This window comes from Ranitomeya variabilis, chromosome 2, assembly GCF_051348905.1.
Source record: "Ranitomeya variabilis isolate aRanVar5 chromosome 2, aRanVar5.hap1, whole genome shotgun sequence".
NCBI lineage: Eukaryota > Metazoa > Chordata > Amphibia > Anura > Dendrobatidae > Ranitomeya > Ranitomeya variabilis.
The window spans coordinates 641650330-641674580 of NC_135233.1; the positions used below are offsets into that span (position 1 = coordinate 641650330).

At 42.2% G+C, this 24251-nt stretch overlaps 1 protein-coding gene across 1 annotated transcript in view; it reads left to right on the plus strand.

The window, feature by feature from the left end:
- The window catches only part of QPCT (glutaminyl-peptide cyclotransferase), a 187299-nt gene that overhangs the window by 45231 nt on the left and 117817 nt on the right, over positions 1 to 24251 (plus strand). Inside the window, exon 3 of the mRNA XM_077289129.1 lies at positions 19497 to 19778. Within this exon, the coding sequence (XP_077145244.1) occupies positions 19497 to 19778 (282 nt within the window). The remainder of the gene's footprint in view (positions 1 to 19496; positions 19779 to 24251) is intronic.

Below are 24251 nucleotides of genomic sequence, written 5' to 3' on the forward strand. Positions count from 1 at the left end.
CCCAGGTGGGTGCCAAACTGAGGAAAGACAATCCCAGAGTCATATCACTAGTGACCACAAGAGGGAGCCAAAAAAGTCTAATTCACAACAGATCACCCCCAGCCATAAATATAATGGCGAGATATCCAACCGAGGCAGAGAATAGCCCTGACTGCAGCCCTCGATAATGAGCCACCTGGGCATAAATGGTGGAAAGTGCACCGCAAAGATGAATCACCGCAAGAAATGCACAGTGTATAAACAGATAAAGTCACCCATGACTAAAGTGAGAGATATATAATATTACCCAGGGGAGAGGCCAGGGACACAGTCCCCGTGTGCAGGCTGACACGGACCAAGCGACACGACCCAACGCGTATCGCCCTCCAAATAGGGCTTTGGGGAAGTCAGCAGAAGCATGAGCTGGGCATGATGTACTGGTCACTACGGCGCACTGGTCACTACAATGGCAGTTTGCAATTTTCACATCCACTGCTGCTTGTTTCTTGAAAACACTCCTGGAGTCAAAATCGTCACTACGTCTGTAGATAAATTCCCAAAGGGTTATAATTTCCAAAATGAGGTCACTTGAGGGGGATTCTGCTTTTCTAGCACTAAGGATCTCTTTATATGGAATCAACAAACTAGTCTAGGAAAATCTGCGTTCCAGCAGGCAAATACTGCTCTGTCCCTCCCGAGTCTCTCCGTATGCCACGTTCGTTAGAAATTGTGGGTCAACTTTTGGTGCCATTTTTATCCGTTTCCCAGTATGAAAATGTAAAACTTGGGGCTAACACACAATCTTGGTGGTAAAAATATAAATTATTTTATCTACATTGCTCAATGGTATAAAAGTCTGTGACACACCTGTGGTGTCAATATAATCACTGCACCCTCTAGATAAATTCATTGAGAGGTGTAGTTTGTAAAATTTGGTCACATAGGGGGTCTGCTGTGTTGGCACCTCAGGGGCTCTGCCAATGTAACATGGCACCCTCAAACAAGTGCATCAAAATCTGCACTGTAATAAGGTGTTTCTTCCCTTCAGAGCTTTGCACTGTGTTATGATCCGGTGACCTTGGAGCCGCATAAGAGACTTTCTCAGGAGTAGGTGGTACCTGTACTGACCGCAAACCCTAAACTAACACCGCAACTAGAAGTAGCCGTGGGATGTACCTAACACGTCCTAGACACCTCGACACAGCCGGAGGACTAAATACCCCTATAGATGGAAATGGGAATTCTATCTTGCCTCAGAGCAGAACCCCAAAGGATAGGCAGCCCCCCACAAATATTGACTGACTGTGAGTATAAGAGGAAAGACACACGCAGGCAGAAAAACAGGATTTAGCAAAAGAGGCACTTCTAGCTAAATAGAAAAGGATAGGACAGAATTCTAAGCGGTCAGTATTAAAATCCTAAAAATATCCACAGCAGATAATACAAATATTCTACATCTAACTAAAGACATAGAAAGTATATCTGCATCTCCTGAGAATCCAGCATGACTGAAAAATCCAAACAAAGTCTAAGCTGGACAAAAACACAATGAATTGCACTGAATTGCAAAGCACACTGCATGTGTGCACAGAGACAAAAAACCAGACACTTATCTTAGCTGAATTGGCAGCAGGGCATGAGGAACCAGAGAAAGATGCAATCCCTCCAAGAACAATGAACAACTGGCCAGGACTCATGGATCCTGCACACCTAAATACCTAATAGAGCTGCAATAAGCAGAAACACCTGCCCTGGATTACAACCCCAAGACAACTGCACTACCACCAACAACCACCGGAGGGAGCCCAAGAGCAGAATTCACAACAGTACCCCCCCCCTTGAAGAGGGGTCACCGAACCCTCACCAGAGCCCCCAGGCCGATCAGGATGAGCCAGATGAAATGCACGGACCAAATCAGCAGCATGGACATCAGAGGCAAAAACCCAAGAATTATCCTCCTGGCCATAACCCTTCCATTTGACAAGGTACTGAAGCCTCCGCCTCGAAAAGCGAGAATCCAAAATCTTCTCAACCACATACTCCAACTCCCCATCAACCAACACAGGAGCAGGAGGATCAACAGAAGGAACAACGGGCACCACATATTTCCGCAATTAAGATCTATGGAAAACATTATGGATGGCAAAAGAGGCCGGAAGGGCCAAACGAAAAGACACCGGATTGATAATCTCAGAAATCTTATAAGGACCAATAAACCGAGGCTTAAACTTAGGGGAAGAAACCTTCATAGGAACATGACGGGAAGACAACCAGACCAAATCCCCAACCCGAAGCCGGGAACCAACACACCGACGACGGTTAGCAAAACGCTGAGCCTCCTCCTGAGACAACACCAAATTGTCCACCACATGAGCCCAAATCTGCTGCAACCTGTCAACCACAGAATCCACACCAGGACAATCAGAAGGTTCAACTTGCCCTGAAGAAAAACGAGGATGAAAACCAAAATTACAAAAGAAGGGCGAAACCAAGGTAGCCGAACTAGCCCGATTATTAAGGGCAAACTCGGCCAATGGCAAGAAAGCCACCCAATCATCCAGATCAGCAGACACAAAGCATCTCAAATAAGTTTCCAAAGTCTGATTAGTTCGCTTGGTCTGGCCATTTGTCTGAGGATGAAATGCGGAAGAAAAAGACAAATCAATGCCCAGCCTAGCACAAAAGGCCCGCCGAAACCTAGAAACAAACTGGGAACCTCTGTCGGACACAATATTCTCCGGAATACCATGCAAACGAACCACATGCTGAAAAAACAACGGAACCAAATCAGAAGAGGAAGGCAATTTAGGCAAAGGCACCAAATGAACCATCTTAGAAAACCGGTCACAAACCACCCAGATAACCGACATCCTCTGGGAAACCGGAAGATCTGAAATAAAATCCATAGAAATATGCGTCCAGGGCCCCTCAGGGACCGGCAAAGGCAAAAGCAACCCACTAGCACAGGAACAACAAGGCTTGGCCCGCGCACAAGTCCCACAGGACTGCACAAAATAACGCACATCACGCGACAAAGAAGGCCACCAAAAGGACCTACCAACCAAATCTCTGGTACCAAAAATACCAGGATGGCCAGCCAACACAGAACAATGAACCTCAGAAATCACTCTACTAGTCCATCTATCAGGAACAAACAGTTTCCCCACTGGACAGCGGTCAGGTTTGTCAGCCTGAAATTCCTGCAGAACCCGTCGCAAATCAGGGGAAATGGCAGAAAGGACCACCCCTTCCTTCAGAATGCCGACCGGCTCAAATACCTCAGGAGAATCAGGCAAAAAAATTCCTAGAGATGGCATCAGCCTTAACATTCTTAGAACCCGGAAGATACGAGACCACGAAATCAAAACGGGAGAAAAACAGGGACCATCGAGCCTGTCTAGGATTCAGCCGTTTGGCAGATTCGAGGTAAATCAGATTTTTATGATCGGTCAAGACCACAATACGGTGCTTGGCGCCCTCAAGCCAATGTCGCCATTCCTCAAAAGCCCACTTCATAGCCAACAACTCCCGATTGCCGACATCATAATTGCGTTCAGCAGGCGAAAACTTACGGGAAAAGAAGGCACACGGTTTCATCAAGGAACCATCAGAATTCCTCTGAGACGAAACGGCCCCTGCCCCAATCTCAGAAGCGTCAACCTCAACCTGAAACAGAAGAGAAACATCTGGCTGACGCAACACCGGGGCAGAAGTAAATCGGCGTTTAAGCTCCTGAAAGGCAGAGACAGCCACAGGGGACCAATTCGTTACATCAGCGCCTTTCTTCGTCAAATTGGTCAGGGGTTTAACCACACTGGAGAAGTTAGCAATGAAACGGCGATAAAAATTAGCAAAGCCCAAAAATTTCTGAAGGCTCTTCACGGATGTGGGCTGAATCCAATCATGAATGGCCTGAACCTTAACCGGATCCATCTCTATAGATGAGGGAGAAAAAATGAAGCCCAAAAAAGAAACCTTCTGCACTCCAAAGAGACACTTAGACCCCTTCACAAACAAAGCATTATCACGAAGGATCTGAAATACCATCCTGACCTGTTTCACATGAGACTCCCAATCATCGGAAAAAATTAAGATGTCATCCAAATATACAATCATGAATTTATCAAGATAATTCCGGAAGATATCATGCATGAAGGACTGAAAAACAGATGGAGCATTAGAGAGCCCGAATGGCATCACAAGGTATTCAAAATGGCCTTCGGGCGTATTAAACGCAGTTTTCCATTCGTCACCCTGCTTAATACGAACAAGATTATATGCCCCCCGAAGGTCAATTTTAGTAAATCAACTAGCCCCCTTAATCCTGGCAAACAAATCGGAAAGCAAAGGTAAAGGGTATTGAAACTTGACCGTGATCTTATTCAAGAGGCGATAATCAATACAGGGTCTCAAGGAGCCATCCTTCTTAGCAACAAAAAAAAATCCCGCTCCCAACGGTGAAGAAGATGGCCGAATATGCCCTTTCTCCAAAGACTCCTTAACATAACTCTGCATGGCGGTATGTTCCGGCACAGACAGGTTGAAAAGTCGGCCCTTAGGAAACTTACAGCCTGGAATCAAGTCAATAGCACAATCACAGTCCCTATGCGGTGGAAGGGAACTGAACTTGGGCTCATCGAATACATCCTGAAAATCAGACAAAAACTCTGGAACTTCAGAAGAAAAGGAAGAGGAGATTGACATCACAGGAACGTCATTATGAACCCCCTGACAACCCCAACTAGTCACAGACATAGACTTCCAATCCAACACAGGATTATGTATCTGCAACCATGGAAAGCCCAGCACAATAGCATCATGCAAATTATGCAACAGCAGAAAACGACAATCTTCCTGATGGGCTGGCGCCATGCACATGGTCACCTGTGTCCAAAACTGGGGTTTATTTTTAGCCAAAGGTGTAGCATCAATGCCCCTTAAAGCAATAGGGTTCTGCAAAGACTGCAAGGGGAATCCACAACGCCTGGCAAATTCAAAGTCCATTAAGTTCAAAGCGGCGCCTGAATCCACAAACGCCATGACAGAAAATGACGGCAATGAGCAGATCAAGGTCACAGATAACAGAAATTTAGGTTGTACAGTTCCGATGGTAACTGAACTAGCGATTCTCTTTGTACGCTTTGGGCAGACTGAAATTACATGAGAAGCATCGCCACAATAAAAACACAACCTATTCTGACGTCTGAATCCTTGTTGTCCCGTTCTATACAGAATACTATCACACTGCATAGGCTCAGGCATCTGCTCTGAGGACAACACCACAGCGCGCACAGTTCTGCGCTCCCGCAAGCGCCGATCAATCAATGGCCAGAGACATAGAATCACTCAGACCAACAGGCGTGGGAAACCCCACCATAACATCTTTAACAGATTCAGAAAGACCCTTTCTGAAAATTGCCGCCAAAGCATCCTCATTCCATTTAGTCAGCACAGACCATTTTCTAAATTTCTGACAATACAATTCTGCCGCTTCTTGACCCTGAGACAGGGCCAACAAGGTCTTCTCCGCTTGATCCACAGAATTTGGTTCATCATATAATAATCCTAGAGAATGAAAAAAGGCATCTACATTAAGCAAGGCCGGATTCCCAGATTCCAGGGAAAATGCCCAATCCTGAGGGTCGCCATGCAGCAGGGAGAGGACAATTTTAACCTGCTGAATGGGATCACCAGAGGAACGAGGCTTCAGAGCAAAAAACAGTTTACAATTGTTTTTAAAACTCAAAAATTTGGACCTGTCCCCAAAAAACAAATCAGGAGTAGGAATCCTAGGCTCTAAAAGCGGAGTCTGAACTATATAATCAGAAATACCCTGTACCCTAGCAGCAAGCTGGTCTACACGAGAAACTAATCCCTGAACATCCATGCTAGCACAAGACTCCTCAGTCACCCAGAGGAAAAGAGGGAAGAAAGGACAAAGCAGGCTACAGAAAAAAAAAGGCTCTTTCTTCCCTTCTTCTGAGATGCATTTAACTCATTGTTGGCCAGTTGTACTGTTATGATCCGGTGACCTTGGAGCCGCATAAGAGACTTTCTCAGGAGTAGGTGGTACCTGTAGTGACCGCAAACCCTAAACTAACACCGCAACTAGAAGTAGCCGTGGGATGTACCTAACATGTCCTAGACACCTCGACACAGCCGGAGGACTAAATACCCCTATAGATGGAAATGGGAATTCTATCTTGCCTCAGAGCAGAACCCCAAAGGATAGGCAGCCCCCCACAAATATTGACTGTGAGTATAAGAGGAAAGACACACGCAGGCAGAAAAACAGGATTTAGCAAAAGAGGCACTTCTAGCTAAATAGAAAAGGATAGGACAGAATTCTAAGCGGTCAGTATTAACCCCTTCACCCCCGGAGCTTTTTCCGTTTTTCCGTTTTCGTTTTTCGCTCCCCTCCTTCCCAGAGCCATAACTTTTTTATTTTTCCGTAAATTTGGCCATGTGAGGGCTTATTTTTTGCGGGACGAGTTGTACTTTTGAACGACATCATTGGTTTTACCATGACGTGTACTAGAAAACGGGAAAAAAATTCCAAGTGCAGTGAAATTGCAAAAAAAGTGCAATCCCACACTTGTTTTTTGCTTGCCTATTTTGCTAGGTTCACTAAATGCTAAAACTGACCTGCCATTATGATTCTCCAGGTCAGTGCGAGTTCATAGACCCCTAACATGACTAGGTTATTTTTCACCTAAGTGGTGAAAAAAAATTCCAAACTTTGCAAAAAACAAAACAAAACAAAATTGCGCCATTTTCCGATACTCGTAGCGTCTCCATTTTTCGTGATCTGGGGTCAGGTGAGGGCTTATTTTTTGCGTGCCGAGCTGGCATTTTTAATGATAGCATTTTGGTGCAGATACGTTCTTTTGATCGCCCATTATTGCATTTTAATGCAATGTCGTGGCGACCAAAAAAACGTAAATCTGGCGTTTCGATTTTTTTTCTCATTACGCCGTTTAGCGATCAGGTTAATGCTTTTTTTTTATTGATAGATCGGGCGATTCTGAACGCGGCGATACCAAATATGTGTAGGTTGGGGTTTTTTTTTATTTATTTATTTTGATTGGGGCGAAAGGGGGGTGATTTAAACTTTTATATTTTTTTTATTTTTTTCACATTTTTTTTTACTTTTTTTTTTTACTTTTGCCATGCTTCTATAGCCTCCATGGGAGGCTAGAAGCTGGCACAACGCGATCGGCTCTGCTATGCAGCAGCGATCATTAGATCGCTGCTACACAGCAGAAATGCTGGTGTGCTGTGAGCGCCGACCACAGGGTGGCGCTCACAGCCACCGGCGATCAGTAACCATAGAGGTCTCCAGGACCTCTATGGTTACAATGTACAAGCATCGCCGACCCCCGATCATGTGACGGGGTCGGCGATGCGCTCATATCCGGCCGCACGGCTGGATGCGGTAGTTAAATGCCGCTGTCTGCGTTTGACAGCAGCATTTAACTAGTTAATAGCGGCGGGTGATCGCGATTTCACCCGCCGCTATTGCGCGCACATGTCAGCTGTAAAAAACAGCTGACATGTCGCGACTTTGATGTGCGCTCACCGCCGGAGCGCACATCAAAGCAGGGGACCCGACATCTGACGTACTATAACGTCAGATGTCGGGAAGGGGTTAAAATCCTAAAAATATCCACAGCAGATAATACAAATATTCTACATTTAACTAAAGACATAGAAAGTATATCTGCATCTCCTGAGAATCCAGCATGACTGAAAAATCCAAACAAAGTCTAAGCTGGACAAAAACACAATGAATTGCACTGAATTGCAAAGCACACTGCATGTGTGCACAGAGACAAAAAACCAGACACTTATCTTAGCTGAATTGACAGCAGGGCATGAGGAACCAGAGAGAGATGCAATCCCTCCAAGAACAATGAACAACTGGCCAGGACTCATGGATCCTGCACACCTAAATACCTAATAGAGCTGCAATAAGCAGAAACACCTGCCCTGGATTACAACCCCAAGACAACTGCACTGCCACCAACAACCACCGGAGGGAGCCCAAGAGCAGAATTCACAACAGCACTGTGCCTCAAAAGTAGTTTTTGACAACATATGGACTATCGGTGAACTCAGGAGAAATTGCACAACAAATTTTGGGGTCCATTTTCTCCTGCTACTCTTGTTATAATAAAAAATTTGGAGCTAAAAAGATTTTTGCAGGAAATATGTGATTTTCATGGCTTAATGTTATAAACTTTTGTGAAGCACCTGTGGGTTCAAGGTGCTCAATACACATCTAGATGAGTTCCCTAAGGGGTCTAGCTTCCAAAATGGTTTCACTTGTGGGTGGATTTCCACTGTTTAGACACATCAAGGGCTCTCCAAACGCGATATGGCATCCCCTAATTATTCCAGCAAATTTTATATTCAAAGAGTCAAATGGCGCTCTTTCCCTGCCAAGCCCTGCCGTGCGCCCAAACAGTAGTATTCCCCCACATATTGGGTACCTGCGCACTCAGGAGAAATTGAACGACATATTGTATGGATTAATTTTTCCTGTTACCCTTATGAAAATGCAAAATATGGAGCTAAAAGATTTATCTGGGAAAAATGTGATTTTTTCATTTTCACGGCTTAACGTTATAAACTTCTCTGAAGCACCTGGGGTTCAAGGTGTTCAATAAACATCTAGTTAAGTTCCCTATGGGGTCTAGTTTCCAAAATGGTATCACTTGTGGGGGGTTTCCACTGTTTAGGTGCATCAGGGGCTTTCCAAATTCAACATGGCATCCGCTAATTATTCCAGGAAAATTTACATTCACAAAAGTCAAATGGTACTCCTTCCCTTCCAAGCCCTACCGTGCACCTAAACAGTAGATTTCCCCAACATATGGGTTATCGGCATGCTCATGATAAATTGCACAACAAATTTTATGGTCCATTTTTCCTGTTACCCTTGTGAAAGTAAAAAAAATTGGGTCTAAAGGAAATTTTTTGTGAAAGAAAAGTAAATGTTTATTTTTTTCCTTCCGCATTTCAAAAATTCCTGTGAAGCACCTGAAGGGTTAATAAACTTCTTGAATGTGGTTTTCAGTACCTCGAGGGGTGCATTTTTTAGAATGGTGTCACTTTTGGGTATTTTATGTCATATAGGCCCCTCAAAGTGTCTTCAAATGTGAGGTGGTCCCTGAAAAAAAATGGTTTTGCAAATTTTGTTGTAATAATTAGAAATCGCTAGTCAACTTTTAACCCTTAACTTCCTAACAAAAAAATAATGTTTCCAAAATTATGCTGATGTAAAGTAGACCTGTGGGAAATGTTATTTATTAACTAATTAATGTTTTTTGTTTTTTTTAACCAGTGGTGACATCATCGAGGCCGGGCTGAACTGAGGTGACTTCAGGACCGTGGGAAAAAGCCGGTGATGATGTCACCGTTGGTGAATGATGCTGCACTCTCAGCATCTCATTCACCAGTGGTTTTCAGCCAGGAAGGTCGCATCTTGGCATCCTCCTCATTGAAAACTGTATATCCCCCAGATATGGATTATTATTTATTATTTAAATTTTATTACAGGAGATCGAGGGCATCATTGAATTAGGTGTGGCAGTAAGTATGGCTTAATTTGGAACATTAAAGGAGTCTGTGTATTTTTTTCAAATAAAGGACTTTATTCTGGCCGTGTCTTTATTTAACATTACAGCTATAGGATTAGTAATGCATAGCATTAATAAGCCGTGGTCTTGATGTCACCTGAAATATTACCCCACTTGCCACCGCTACAGGGCAAGTGGGAAGAGCCAGGCAAAGTGCCAAAAATGGCGCATCTAATAGATGCGCCTTTTCTGGGCAGCTGCGGGCTGCTGTTTTTAGGCTGGGTGCGCCCATATCAATAGCCTCTTACCAGCCTGAGAATAGCAGCTCCCAGCTGTGAGCTTTAGCTGGCTGGTTGTCAAAAATGGAGGAGGACCCCACACCGGTTTTTTTTTAGTTATTTATTTAAATAATTTAAAAAAAAAACAGCCTGGGTACCCCTCTATTCTTGATAACCAACCTTTGCAGAAGCTGACACCTGAGGATTGCAGCCCCTGTGAGCGGTCACATGAGCGGTCACGCGACCAATCACAAGCCGCGACGTCATCGAAGGTCCTAAACTCCTCATTCTTAGGAACGGAGGCTGCCGGTTACATCGGTAAGGTCCAGGGGCCGCCGGACGGGTGAGTATATCCATATTTTTTATTTTAATTCTTTATTTTTTACATGAATATGGATCCCATGGCCTGAAGGAGAGTCTCCGATACCGATACCTTTGAGTATCGGAAGGTATCGCTCAACACTAGTTATAAATCATTTCTTACAATAGAGAATGTATAATTGGTGGAGAAAGGTTGGATCTGGTGGACACAAGTCTTTTTTTCAACCTAAGTAACTATGTAAGTTATTACCACATAAAGTGGCATGTCAGGTATGAAAAATGGGTCTCTCTCAGGAAAATGAAAACTGCCTTCAGCGGACAGGTGTTAAAGAAGACTTGTCACCAGGTCCTGTGAGCAATGCCCCATAAAGACCAAAAAGATTAGCACTAAATAAAAAGGCCCATATTTCTGGAAATGTATGGTGGATTTAAAAAAAAAAAAAAAACTACTCAGGTGAGCAGTGTGAATAAAATAAGATAAAAGACTGAGCACTTATGAGCTGGTTAAAAGATCTCTTTAACCCCTTAGTGACCAAGCCCATTTTGACCTCAATGACCAGGCCAAATTTTAAAAATCTGAACAGTGTCACTTAACGCTTAATGAGTTAATACCTCTATAACGTTTCAACACATCCCAGTAAATCTAAAATTGTTATTCTATGTCTCATTGTTCATTTATGTTAGTGATAAATTATGTTAGTGCTAGTGATGAGCTAGCGAGTGTTTTCCCTAGCACGCTCGGGTGACCTCCAAGTATTTGTTAGTGTTCGGAGATTAAGTTTTCATCGCCACAGCTGAATGATTTACAGCTATTAGCCAGCCTGATTACATGTGGGGGTTACCTAGCAACCAGGCAACCCCCACATGTACTTAGCCTGGATAATAGCTGTAAATCATTCCGAGCAACGAGTATATTTGCTCATCACTAGTTAGTGCTAAATTAAATATACTGTAGGTCCATATTTTTTGCATTTGTGAACATTTGGGAAACATTTTGAAAAATGTTGCACATTTCCATTTTTCAATCTTTATAGCCTTAATCCAGTTAGTCATCTTGTGCAAAATTAATTAACAAATATTTCCCATATATCCATCCACTTTACATCTGCATCGTTTTTCAAAATTCATTTTATTTTGTTAGTATGTTAGAAGGGTTAAAATTTTAGCTGCAATTTCTAATTTTTTCAAGAAATTTCCCAAACCTGTTTCTTTAGGGACCTATTCAGATTTAAATGGACTTTTAGGGGCTTATATATTGCAAACTCCCCAAATGTGATGCCATTTTAAAAATCGCACCCCTCAAATGCGTTAAAACTTTTTTTACCCTTCAGGTGCTACACAGGAATTAATGCAAAATGGAATGAAAAACATATAAATTTAAATCTTTCTTTAGCTCTAGTGTTTTCACTCTTACAAGGGAAGCATTTTGAAACCACAGCTACTGCACACAATATGATAACATTAGGTCGTCACATTGAAGGTTTTAATTTTTTTTGCCAAAATGTTGCTTTGGCCCCTAATTTTCTCTTTTGAAAGAGGTAACACCAAAAGGTGGACCCCACAGTTTGCTACCCACTCTCTTATGAGTGCAGCAATACCGCACATGTAGTCAAAAGGTTCTGTTTGGACAAATGGCAGAGCTTGGAACGGAAAGAGCAATCTTTGAATTTTGGAACACAAATTTGGGTGAAAGAGATGGCGGGCACCATGTTGCATTTGCAGGGCCCCTAAGGTGCCTAAACAGCAGAAACCCCCACAAGTGATCCCATTTTGAAATCTAGACCCCTCAATGCTTTTATCCAGGGTATAGTGAGCATTTTGAACCCACAGGTACTACACAGAATTTGAAAACATTAGGCCGTCATATTGAAAATTTTCGTTGTTTTTCACAAAAATGTTGTTTTAGCTTCAAATTTGTAATTTTCACAATGGATAATAGGAGAAAATGGACCTCATAATTTGTGAAGGAAATTCTCCTGAACGCAATGATATCTGATATGTGGTCAAAAATGTCTGTTTGCACACATGGCTGGGCTCAGAAAGGAAGGAGCGCTATTTGTCTGGAATAGATTGTGAATGCCATGTCGCATTTGTGAGACTCTGACATGCGAAAACAGCAGAAACCACCAACATGTGACCCCATTTTGGAAGCAAGACCCCTTAAACAATACATCTAGTGGGGTACTGAGCATTTTTAACCTACAGTTGATTCACAAAATGTTGTAACATTTAGATGTGAGATGTGGTTGTTCACCCATTGAGCCCTGAAAGATACTCCTAAGTGCGCCAAGCTCTTTTTTGTTTAACTTGTACTTTTTTGCGTCCTGCAAGACCTGATCATAATAGGCCTTCTGCGCTTCCCCTGTTAGATATGGTGCCAGAATCTCCTCCCATTGCTCCAGTGGCATTTTTCCCCGTTCCATCATCCTTTCGAACACCGTCAAGAACGGCTCGATGTCATCACCTGGGGTCATATTTTGCAAGGCTCTCCTTAATGTCTTACTCATGTGTGAATCATCACCTTGACTTGGAGGTGTGGCGGTTTCCCTGCTATTAATCGCCATTTCTAGGAGTTTCACCTGCTGCCTGTGCGTCTGATGCTGCTGTTGCCACTGTTGCTGCCATAGCTGTTGCTGCTGGAGAATAGCCTGCACCAGTTTTATTAACTCCTCCAGGTTCTCTGCTTTTACTTCTACAGCCTCTTTTAACCAAAACATATGGTTTCCCTGCAGCAGTCACAAGTGCCCCTCGGGATTTGTGCCCATGCTTCTACACCAGCTGTAAAGTTTCTACTCGTTTGCATTTGAGGTAGGCTTGGGAAGTGGTTTAGATACAACTTCCAGGCTGATTAAGTTAAAGACGCGACCTAGCTATCACTGCCAGGAACAGTGCCCCCACTTCTGATTGGCGCTCACATGACATCATCACAAGGGCCTGATTATTGCATTGCAACCTGAGGTCGTCATGACAACCTCCGGATCTTCCAGCCCTTCGGATCATACAGCTATAGCAAGGCTGTTAGACCGTGCCTGAAATATGGTCTAAAAGGCTTTTGGCGCTTTGATCAGTGCAGTGCTGACAGGTATAATGCATTGCAAAGCAGTCCTATAGAGGGACTAAGTAAAAAAAAAAATAAAACAAATAAAAAGAAATTGTAAAAATATTTTTTAAGAATCACGAAATAACAAAAAATAAAGAAAAAATATTACACCAATAAATACTCATATTTATGTAAAAAAAAATACACATATTTGGTATTGTTGTGTCCATAATGAGCCAACCTATAAAACTGTTACACTAGTTAACCCCTTCAGTGAAAACGTGGCAAAAAAACTGCTTTTTCATCATACTGCCAAACAAACAGTGGAACAAAACGCAATCAAAATGTCTAATGGAAATAAAAATGTTGTCACTGAAAACGCCATTTTTTCCCATAAAAAAAACAAGCTGCCATACAGCGGAGAAATAAAAAAGTTATAGCCTGCAAATAGTGGCAATAAAAATGTCAACTCGGCCCTGAAAAAGCAAGCCCTCACATGACTCTGTTGGTAAAAATATAGAAAAATTATAGCTCTCAAAATCTGGCAATGTGCAATAAAAAATGTTTTTTAGTGTGCGATAGCAGCCAAACATAAAAAAAAATATAATTTTGGTATTACTGTAATTGCACCAATTCAAAGAATAAAGTTATCTAATCACTTATATCGCACGAGAAACGATGTGAAAAATATTATAGATCCAGTTCTTGACCTGCTGTTGATTTGTTTATTCTGCCTCCAAAAAGTAACAGTAAGGCTCTGCTCACATTTATCCTGCGTTGAACGGTCACAATGGGTTTTTCATATGAATCTCTGAAATACATGATTTTGACTAAATCCACTAACAAAGATTCCCTATAAAATAAATGGTGTAAAAAAATAAATGAAACCAACTCTAGACCTGCTGTTGGTTTGTTTATTCTGCCTTTCAAAGATCACAGTAAAGTTTGGCTTATAGTTATCCTTCGTTGAGTGCGTACACCGAATTCTCCATGTAAATCTCTGAAATTAGGCAAAACCCATGACCGAAGATTCCTTATAATGAGGCAGATGATGCACTGTGGATGCCGTCTGCTGTTACCCGTCTTTTTAAGCATGGATAAAAGCGCACTCAGCCACAGTACTGTGCACCGCTGAACAGAGAACAGATTGAGTCCAGAGTAACTCCGCTGCCTCATTATAATGAATGGTTCTCTCGGGGGTTTCATTTGAATCATGTAATTCAGAGATTTAGATGTAAATCCCGATGTGAGTGTTTATCTTAGAGCACAGGATAAAACGTGATCCAAAATGTTATGTAAGATGCTCCCAAGTCCCAACAAAAGCTTCAACTCAATCCACAAAAAAAACAAGTCCCCACTCAGGTCTGTGATCAGTTAATGGAAATATAGAGGGCTTCCACGTTACTGATAGCACAAAGGCTCAGGAAAAGTGCTATGGCTCCTCGCCCCCAAAAGAATTCCAGCGTATTCTGCTCTTCCGAATGCACCTCTCCCTTCTGAGCCCCACACTGTGCCTAAACCATTTATAGCGTTCTTATGTTTGGTATTTAGGGATTAGAGCCTGTCTAGTTTACAGGGTCAATGTCTCTAGAAGCACAAACTGGGCACAATGTATGGGCACTACAATGTACTGGGCACTTCAACATACTCGGCACTGCAATGACAGATTTGCAATTTTCACTCAGCAACATCCATTACTGCTTGTTTCTGGAAAACCCTCATGGAGTCAAAATCATCACTACACCTGTAGATAAATTCGAAGAGGGGTGTCATTTCCAAAATGGGGTCACTAAAGGGGGAATTCTGTTCTTTGCTTAGGGGCTCACAAACTACAATCTCCAAGTGTTAAACAGTGCTTCTTCCCTCTTGAGTTCACCGGGTGGCTAAGTAGTACTGTACAGTGACATATGGGGTATTGCTATGTTCAGCAGAAATTGTATGACAAATTTTGTTGCTAAATTTACTAATTTCTCCATGTGAAAATGTAAAATTTGGGGCTAAAACAATTTTTTTGTGCTAAAAAGGTAATAATTTTTTCTTTACCTGCACCTCAGGGGCTCTTCCAGTGGGTCATGGCATCCACAAACCATAACAGCCAAATCTGCACTAAAAATTGGTGGTCCTTCCTTTCTGAGTTTTCCATTGTGCCTGAAAAGTAGTTCCCGATTACATATAGGGTATTTGCATGCTCAGGAGAAACTGCACAAAAAACTGTGAGGTCCATTTTTTTTCTATTAGCCCTTATAAAAATTAAAACTTGGGACTAAAACAACATTTTAGTGATAAAAATGTAATTATTCTTTCTTCACCACTCAATGGTTTAAATTATGTGGTGTCAATATGCTCAATTCACCCCTAGAGGTGTTTGTACAATGGGGTTATGGAGGGTTCTTCTGTTCTGGCACCTCAGGGTCTCTGCCAATGTGACATAGCACCTTTAAATTATTCCAGCAAATTCTGAACTCCAATATGGCTCTCCTTCCCTTCTAAGCTTTTCACTGTGCCTCAAAAGTAGTTTTCAACCACATATTGGATATTGTCGTACTCAGGAGAAATTGCGTAAAAAAAATGTACAGTCCATTTTCTCCTATTATCCCTTTTAAAAAATTAAAAATTTGGGGCTTAAGCAACAGTTTAGTGGAAAAAATGGTAACTTTCCATTGTCTCAGACCAATGTCATTCAATTCTGTGAATCGCCTGATGGCTAGATGAATTCCTCAAGAGGTGTACTTTCCAAAATGGGGTCACTTGTGTGGGTTACTGCTGTTTTGCTTGTCAGGAGCCCTGCAGATGTGATATGGCATCCAAAATCAATTCTAGTCAAAATTGCTCTCCAGAATTCAATTGGCATTTCTTGCCCTGCCGAGTGCCCAAACAGTAGTTTTCCACCACATCTAGGATATCGGTGTACTAAGGAGAAATCACACAACATATGTTGGGGTCCATTTTCTCCTGTTATAAAAGTTTTATGAAGCACCTGTGGGACCTAGATACCCACACATGATTTATTAGAGGGTGTAGTTTTCAAAATGAGGTCACTTGTGGGAAGTTTCCACTTTCGGCACATCAGGGGCTCTTCAAACTCAACTTGGCGTCGCGGATCTATTCCAACCATTTTTGCTTCATAAGTCAAATGGTGCTCCTTCCCTTAAGAACCCTGCCGGGCACCCAAACAGTAGTTTTCCACCACATATGGAGTATCTGCGTAGTCAGGAGAAATTTCACAACAAATTATATGGTTCATTTTCTACTGTTACCCTTGTGAAAATGAAAAACAACATTTTTTATGGAAAATTACATTTTTTTATTTCCATAGCTCAACGTTATACAATTCTGTGAAGCTTCTGTGGATTCAAGGGGCTCACCACACCTCTAGATAACTTCCTTGAGGAGTGTAGTTTTCAAAATAGTTCACTTGTGGGGGGTTTCCACTGTTTAGTTACATCAGGGCTTAGCAGCGTGACATAGTGTTCGCTATCTATTCTAGCCAATTTTGCGCTCCAAAAGTCAAACGGTTCTCCTTTCCTTCCGAGCCCTGCCGTGTGCCCAAACTATAGTTTTACACCATACTTACTAAGAATAGCCATCTCCATATACAACTAAACAAATAAAGTAGCACTCTGTAGCGCTATAGCATACAAACATGAATTGGCCAATTTATGCGCTAAGTATTCTCAAGTTTTCATATTTTCTAGTGCAGTGTGCAGTAATGCAGTTCAATTTTCATATTTCATTTTTGCATGCTATAGCGCTACAGAGTGCTGCTTTATTTGTTTAGTTGTATGTGGAGATTGCTACTTTAGTAAGCTTTTACACCAGATTTCTGTTTGGAAGTGAATGTCAGTCTTTTGATATTTGTATACATTAGCTCTCTGACTGAGCACTCCGCCTCTCAGCCTCAGGCGTTTTTAATTACAGCAGGATCTACCTTCCCATAGACCTGCTGGCAGGTCCCAGCAACGAGAATTGCTATATCGTGGCTGATGAGTGCACATGAATTGGCCAATTTATGCTCTAAGTATTCTTAATTTTTAATACTTTCTAGTGCAGTAATGCAATTCAATTTTCATATTTCTTGTTTGCATGCTATAGAGCTATAGAGTGCTACTATTTTTGTTTTGTTTGTATATGGAGATGGCTACTCTTAGTAAGCACCTGATTTCTGTTTGGAAGTGACGGTCAGTTTTTTATATAGCTTTAGCAAGGTTGGCTATCAAGAATAGAGGGGTCCCCACCCTGTTTTTTTAAATTGTTTAAATAATTTAAAAAACGTCATGTGGTCCCCCCATTTTTGACAACCAGCCTTGCTAAAGCAGATAGCTGGGGGCTGGTATTCTCATACTGGTAGGGGACCATGGATTTTGCCCCCCCCCCCCGCCTAAAAATAGCAGCCCACAGCCGCCCAGAAAAGGCACATCTATTAGATGCGCCAATTCTGGCGCTTTGCCCTGCCCGACTCTTCACACTTGCCCTGTAGCGGTGGCAAGTGGGGTAATGTGTGGTTGTCTTGTTACATCAAGCCCATGGATTAGAATGGAGAGACGTCTATAAGACACCTATCCATTACTAATCCTATAGTTGTATGGTAAATAAAAACAAAACAATTAGAAAGTCTTTTATTTCAAATAAAAACAAAACACACTTTTCCTTTTTTTATTTAAAACTACCAAACGCAGTTATACTCACCTAACGCCCATCCCCTCATCTCCTGTAATAAAATAAAAATAAAAAACAACAATATCCCCCACCTATCCATCATTCTTCCCCACACCATAATTCATATCTGGTGATTGCTATTTTTCAACCTGGATGGTTCCAAAATGCAACCATCAAGGTTACCGCAAGTCACTGAGGCTGCATTCCCAGCCGGGCCCATGAACTGCAGTGACCTCGGTGAGATCCCTGCTAGCACAGTAAAAAAAGTCTCATGGTGCAGAGGTGAGTTCACCGGGAGAATTTCACTGCAGTCAGGAAATTGACAGCAGGCCAAGGGGTGAAGGGGTTAAAATCTGGACAGTAGACTACATAAAGCATATCTTTTGCCTAACTAAAGGTGTGAAGACATGGGGGTCAGCGGGTGCCATAGTCCGCTAGCAAAAATCACATGTACCAGGGATCATCCCACTGAACGCCAGCTCCTCTTTTACCATGGGAGTAATACTACTCAGAAAGCACAGGATGAAGGTAAAACAGGGTGGCAATACATTATTGCACCACATACAGGCAGATAACACACAGAACAGTCCCAGCAAAATACCCAAGATGGTGCAAATTACAAAGTCTTACTCTTCCGCTGACATGTCAGGATAAGAGCAGCTGTGATTTCAGAACTTCCAGGGCCGACTACCCCACACGTGTCCCTCACGCAAAGAGCAGGTGACGAGACGACAAGTTTAGGAAGCTGACAGTCCATTGATGTACAAGGCCAGGTGACTTGATTGTCTCAACTTGGATTTTCTAAATGTCTTTGAGGGTTAAGTGATGGTCAATGAAGCAGATCTGTATTTCTTCAGTTGGAGCCATGATGCCATGGCTACTGTAATGTAGATTCTCTCTAAACACAGGCAGAGCCTCCTTTTTTATAGTTCACAACTTCTCATTCAGACATTCCTCCACAGGCTTGGGGGAAGGTGTAAGGAAGCCATCCCTCACCTTCTGGAGTGTTCAGACAACATGCATAGATTGTCCTTCATATTTGCAGAGCACCAATGGGTCATCAACATATTAACAAACATTGTTTAATTATCCTGTGCCTTTTTTTCCTCAAGGATACTAGAACAATACTAGGACTGCAATACTAGGACCAGATACAATAGCTAATCAGCAGCCATTCAACAAAAGGCAGCCATTGAACAGTAAATCAATTGACAATAAGAGTCAACATTCATTCTCACATGAACATAACTCATGCCCCTGAGCCTACTGAAATAATATGTCTGGATAATTAAGAATAAATGCTGTGCCGTCACAAAAGGTATTTAGGAAAATTTGTAATATTTAAAAGTATTTTATTTATTTTATCACATTTCTCAGAGTGCCCCTTTATCAGGCATAATACAGTACATTTTTTGAGGATTTAGGTCTTTTCTGATTGCAATTCTTTGCTTTGCCTTTTGTCTATAGCAAATTAAGCAGAAATTGCAGAGACTTCAAGCTGGGTGGCATATACAAGTAGATACATTTCATTTTCTCAGAGAATCCCTTTCACAGACAAAATAGAGTTGTTTTTTTTAAATGTAGGTACTTTCTGATTGCAATTCTTTAACAATTTGTCTTTCTTTTTTCATTTGTCTATAGCACATTAAACAGCGATTGCAGAGACTTCAAGCTGGGTGGCTTATAGAAGAAGATACATTTCAAAGTCAAACTCCTTTTGGATATGTGGCATTCTCAAATGTCATAGCCACCCTGAATCCATCTGCCCATCGTCACTTGGTTCTTGCCTGCCATTATGATTCAAAATACTTCCCTCCTCAGTGGGATGGTAAAATATTCATCGGGGCTACAGATTCAGCTGTACCATGTGCAATGCTATTAGAGCTTGCCCGAGCTCAGGATTATCGTCTTCAGCAATTAAAGGTATGTAATGTATATGTGTTTCAGGGTTGTTTTGTACATGTATATTTGTAAGTGGTAGTACAGTAAATTATATTACATTAGTTGGTCATAAATATTGCATCAATAATACAGATTAGTAATACTGATGGTTATCAAGGAAAAAATTGGAGTTCTAGACGATCCATTTGAAACACAGATGCGACATTGTTGAAATCAGGGGCTGGGACATAGTATTTTGGTGTTCTAGGGAGATAAAGCCAATGCTGACCTACCCTCCCACCACCAAAGTAAAGGGTCAGAGAATAAGGTAACATGAGTCATGACCCCTAAAGCCCTCTAAAGAGTCAGGTTTCAAGCTCTGACTGCCACTTCCACTTGAATTGTTACCTTTTTCACAAAAAAAATACCAGCAAAAGTAAGAAAAAGTTGTGTGCTGTACAGGGCCGGAGCCCTGGACGAACGGAGGCCCCAATCGGCATACTGTATGGAACATTATATAGGGCCACTATATACTGTGTGGAGCACTATATGGGGACATTATACTGTATTCAGCAATATATGAGGCCATAATACCGTATGGAACATTATATGGGGTCGTTATATACTGTATGGAGCAATATATGGGCCCATTATACCGTATGTAACATTATATAGGGCCATTATATACTGTGTTGAGCACTATATGGGGCCATTATATACTGTATAGAGCAATCTATTGGGATATTATACTGTATTCAGCAATATATGGGGCCATTATACTGTAATGGACATTATATGGGGGCATTATATACTGTGTGGAGCGATACATGGGGCCATTATATACTGTATGGAGTAATATATGGGGCTATTATACTGTATGGAGCATTATATGGGACCATTATATATTGTATAGAGCAATATATGGTACCAATATACTGTATGGAGAATTATATGGAGCACATTATACTTAATGGAGCAATATAAGGGGCCTATTATACTGTACTAGATTGTGGCCCGATTCTAACGCATCGGGTATTCTAGAATATGCATGTCCCCGTAGTATATGGACAATGATGATTCCAGAATTTGCGGCAGACTGTGCCCGTCGCTGATTGGTCGAGGCAACCTTTATGACATCATCGTCGCCATGGCAACCATTATGACATCTACGTCGATACTGTGCCCGTCGCTGATTGGTCGAGGCGAATTCGAGGCAGACTGTGCCCGTCGCTGATTGGTCGAGGCAACCTTTATGACATCATCGTCGCCATGCTGTGCCCGTCGCTGATTGGTCGAGGCTGCCAATCAGAGACGCGGGATTTCCAGGACAGACAGACAGACAGACAGAAAAACCCTTAGACAATTATATATATAGACTAGACTGTGGCCCGATTCTAACGCATCGGGTATTCTAGAATATGCATGTCCCCGTAGTATATGGACAATGATGATTCCAGAATTTGCGGCAGACTGTGCCCGTCGCTGATTGGTCGAGGCAACCTTTATGACATCATCGTCGCCATGGCAACCATTATGACATCTATGTCGATACTGTGCCCGTCGCTGATTGGTCGAGGCCTGGTGGCCTCGACCAATCAGAGACGCAGGATTTCCATTATGACATCATCGTCGCCATGCTGTGCCCGTCGCTGATTGGTCGAGGCCTGGCGACCTCGACCAATCAGAGATGCGGGATTTCCAGGACAGACAGACAGACAGAAAGACAGACAGACGGAAAAACCCTTAGACAATTATATATATAGATGGGTCATTATATACTGTAAGGAGCATTATATGGGGCCAGTATACTGTATGGAGAATGATATGGGGCCCATTATATAGAGCATTATATGGATCCCATTGTACTGCATGGATCAATAATGAGCCCATTATTTTGTATGGAGTAATATATGGGGCCCATTATTCTGTATGGAGCAATATATGAGACCTTTATATACTGTATGGAGAACTATATGGGGCCATTATTCTGTATGGAGCATTATGTGGGGCCAATATACTGTATGGAGCAATATATGGGGCCATTATATACTGAATGAAGCACTATATGGGGCCATTATTGTTATGATCCTTAGTGGTTGAGGATCACGAATTACTCCAGCTAAGTAACAAACATAGGACAAGCTCTAGGGAGGTGGCAAACTGGACTGTCAATTTTTCTTTTCCTTCCACATCTAGGGAGGTTAGCCACAGTGCCATGGGCTTTAAACTTCTTGATGACACTGCGCACGGTAGACACAGGAACATTCAGGTCTTTGGAGATGGACTTGTAGCCTTGAGATTGCTCATGCTTCCTCACAATTTGGTTTCTCAAGTCCTCAGACAGTTCTTTGGTCTTCTTTCTTTTCTTCATGCTCAATGTGGTACACACAAGGACACAGGACAGAGGTTGAGTCAACTTTAATCCATGTCAGCTGGCTGCAAGTGTGATTTAGTTATTGCCAACACCTGTTAGGTGCCACAGGTAAGTTACAGGTGCTGTTAATTACACAAATTAGTGAAGCATCACATGATTTTTCGAACAGTGCCAATACTTTTGTCCACCCTCTTATTTATGTTTGGTGTGGAATTATATCCAATTTGGCTTTAGCACAATTCTCTTTGTGTTTTTTCATTTAAGACAAATTAAATGAAGAAAATAATAACAAATCATTTGTGTTTGCAATCATTTTCAGGAAGAAACTGAGTATTATCTGACAGAATTGCAAGGGTGTCAATACTTTTGGCCACAACTGTATATTCAGCATTATATGTGGCCCATTATACTGAATGAAGCAATATATGGGGCCCATTATACTGTATGGAGCAATATATGGAGCCATTATATACTGTATGGAGCACAATATGGGCCCATTTTACAGTATGCAGCACTGTATGGTGCCCACTATATTGCATAGAGCATTAAATGGGGCCCATTATACTATATGGAGCATTATATGGGCCAGATTATTCTGTATGGAGCAATATATGGGGCCCATTATTCTGTGTGGAACATTATATGGGGACATTATACTGTATGGATCATTATATGTGGCTAATTAGCTATGGAGCAATTTATAGAGCCCATTATACTGTATGGAGCACTATATGTGGCCCATTATACTGTATGAACCAATATATGGGGCCCATTATTCTGTATGGAGCATTATATAGGGCTAATATACTGTATGGAATATTATATGTGACTCGTACTGTATGGCTCTATATGGGGGCCTATTATTCTGTGTGCAGCAATATATGGGGCTCATTATTCTGTACGGAGCAATATATGTGGCCCATTATTCTGTATGAAGTATAGATGGGGCCAATAATGCTATATGGAGCAATAAATGGGATCCATTGTTAGGGTTGGCGGAACGCACCGAATTTATATTTATTAGGAATAGTAGGTGCGTTCGCAACCCGGGATCCACCGTGCAGGAAAGAATCTGCTGCTAGATATGGCGGTACAAAATAGTAGAATAAACAAACTCTGTTACTTCACCGAGTGTTAGCAAAGAGAATGCTGTGCCCTGTTTAGCTCACAGAGGAACACAGCTACTTAGTAGAGCAGGTAGTGGTCATGCAGTCAAATGCAAACACGCAGCTCCTCTCTGGTGGTGAATCCACTCACATGAAACTCCTCGCCGGAGGTGCCAGCATTCTAGGGGCTTATTTCAGCCGGGTCCCTGAATACACACACACGAAACTCCTCGCCGGAGGTGCCAGCATTCTAGGGGCTTATTTCAGCCGGGTCCCTGACTGCATACAAACACGACCACACTGGCGCTGAGCTCATACATAAATTGATACTAGCGCATGGCCGTGCGGTCAAGAGAATCTTTTATAGCTGCAGCTACTTCAGGACCTTCCCAGAAGGACCAATGGAAGACTGCCACAGAACTTGATCAGGTACAGGACCCTCCTGGAGGACCAATGGAAGTTGCTGCAGTACCTGAGCATGTGACCCTTGATCTCCATTGAGAGATCTTACCCTGGGCATGCTCAGTGTGTGCAAAGCAGGACTTAGTCCCAGAAAAGCCTGCTCACCGCAGACCAGTGCAGGGTACAATAGCAGAGCCTGAAGAGGCAGCAGTAACCCTTTGCACAGTATCCCTTTGCACAGTATCAGATTCAGTGAGACGCTGGGACCGACATCTCCGCTGAGCAGGCTCCACTGCGGCTGATGCAGAATGAGAGACCGCAGCAGACATGGTTCGAGATTCCCCCTGTGCAGCGGCGGGAACTCGACTGCTAACACCCATTATACTATATGGACCAATATACAGTTGTGCTCAAAAATTTACATACCCAGCAGAATTTTTGCTTTCTTGGCCTTTTTTCAGAGAATATGAATGATAACACCAAAACTTTTTCTCCACTCATGGTTAGTGGTTGGGTGAAGCCATTTATTGTCAATGTACTGTGTTTTATCTTTTTAAATCATATTGACAACCCAAAACATCCAAATGACCCTGATCAAAAGTTCACATACCTAATTTCTTAATACCATGTATT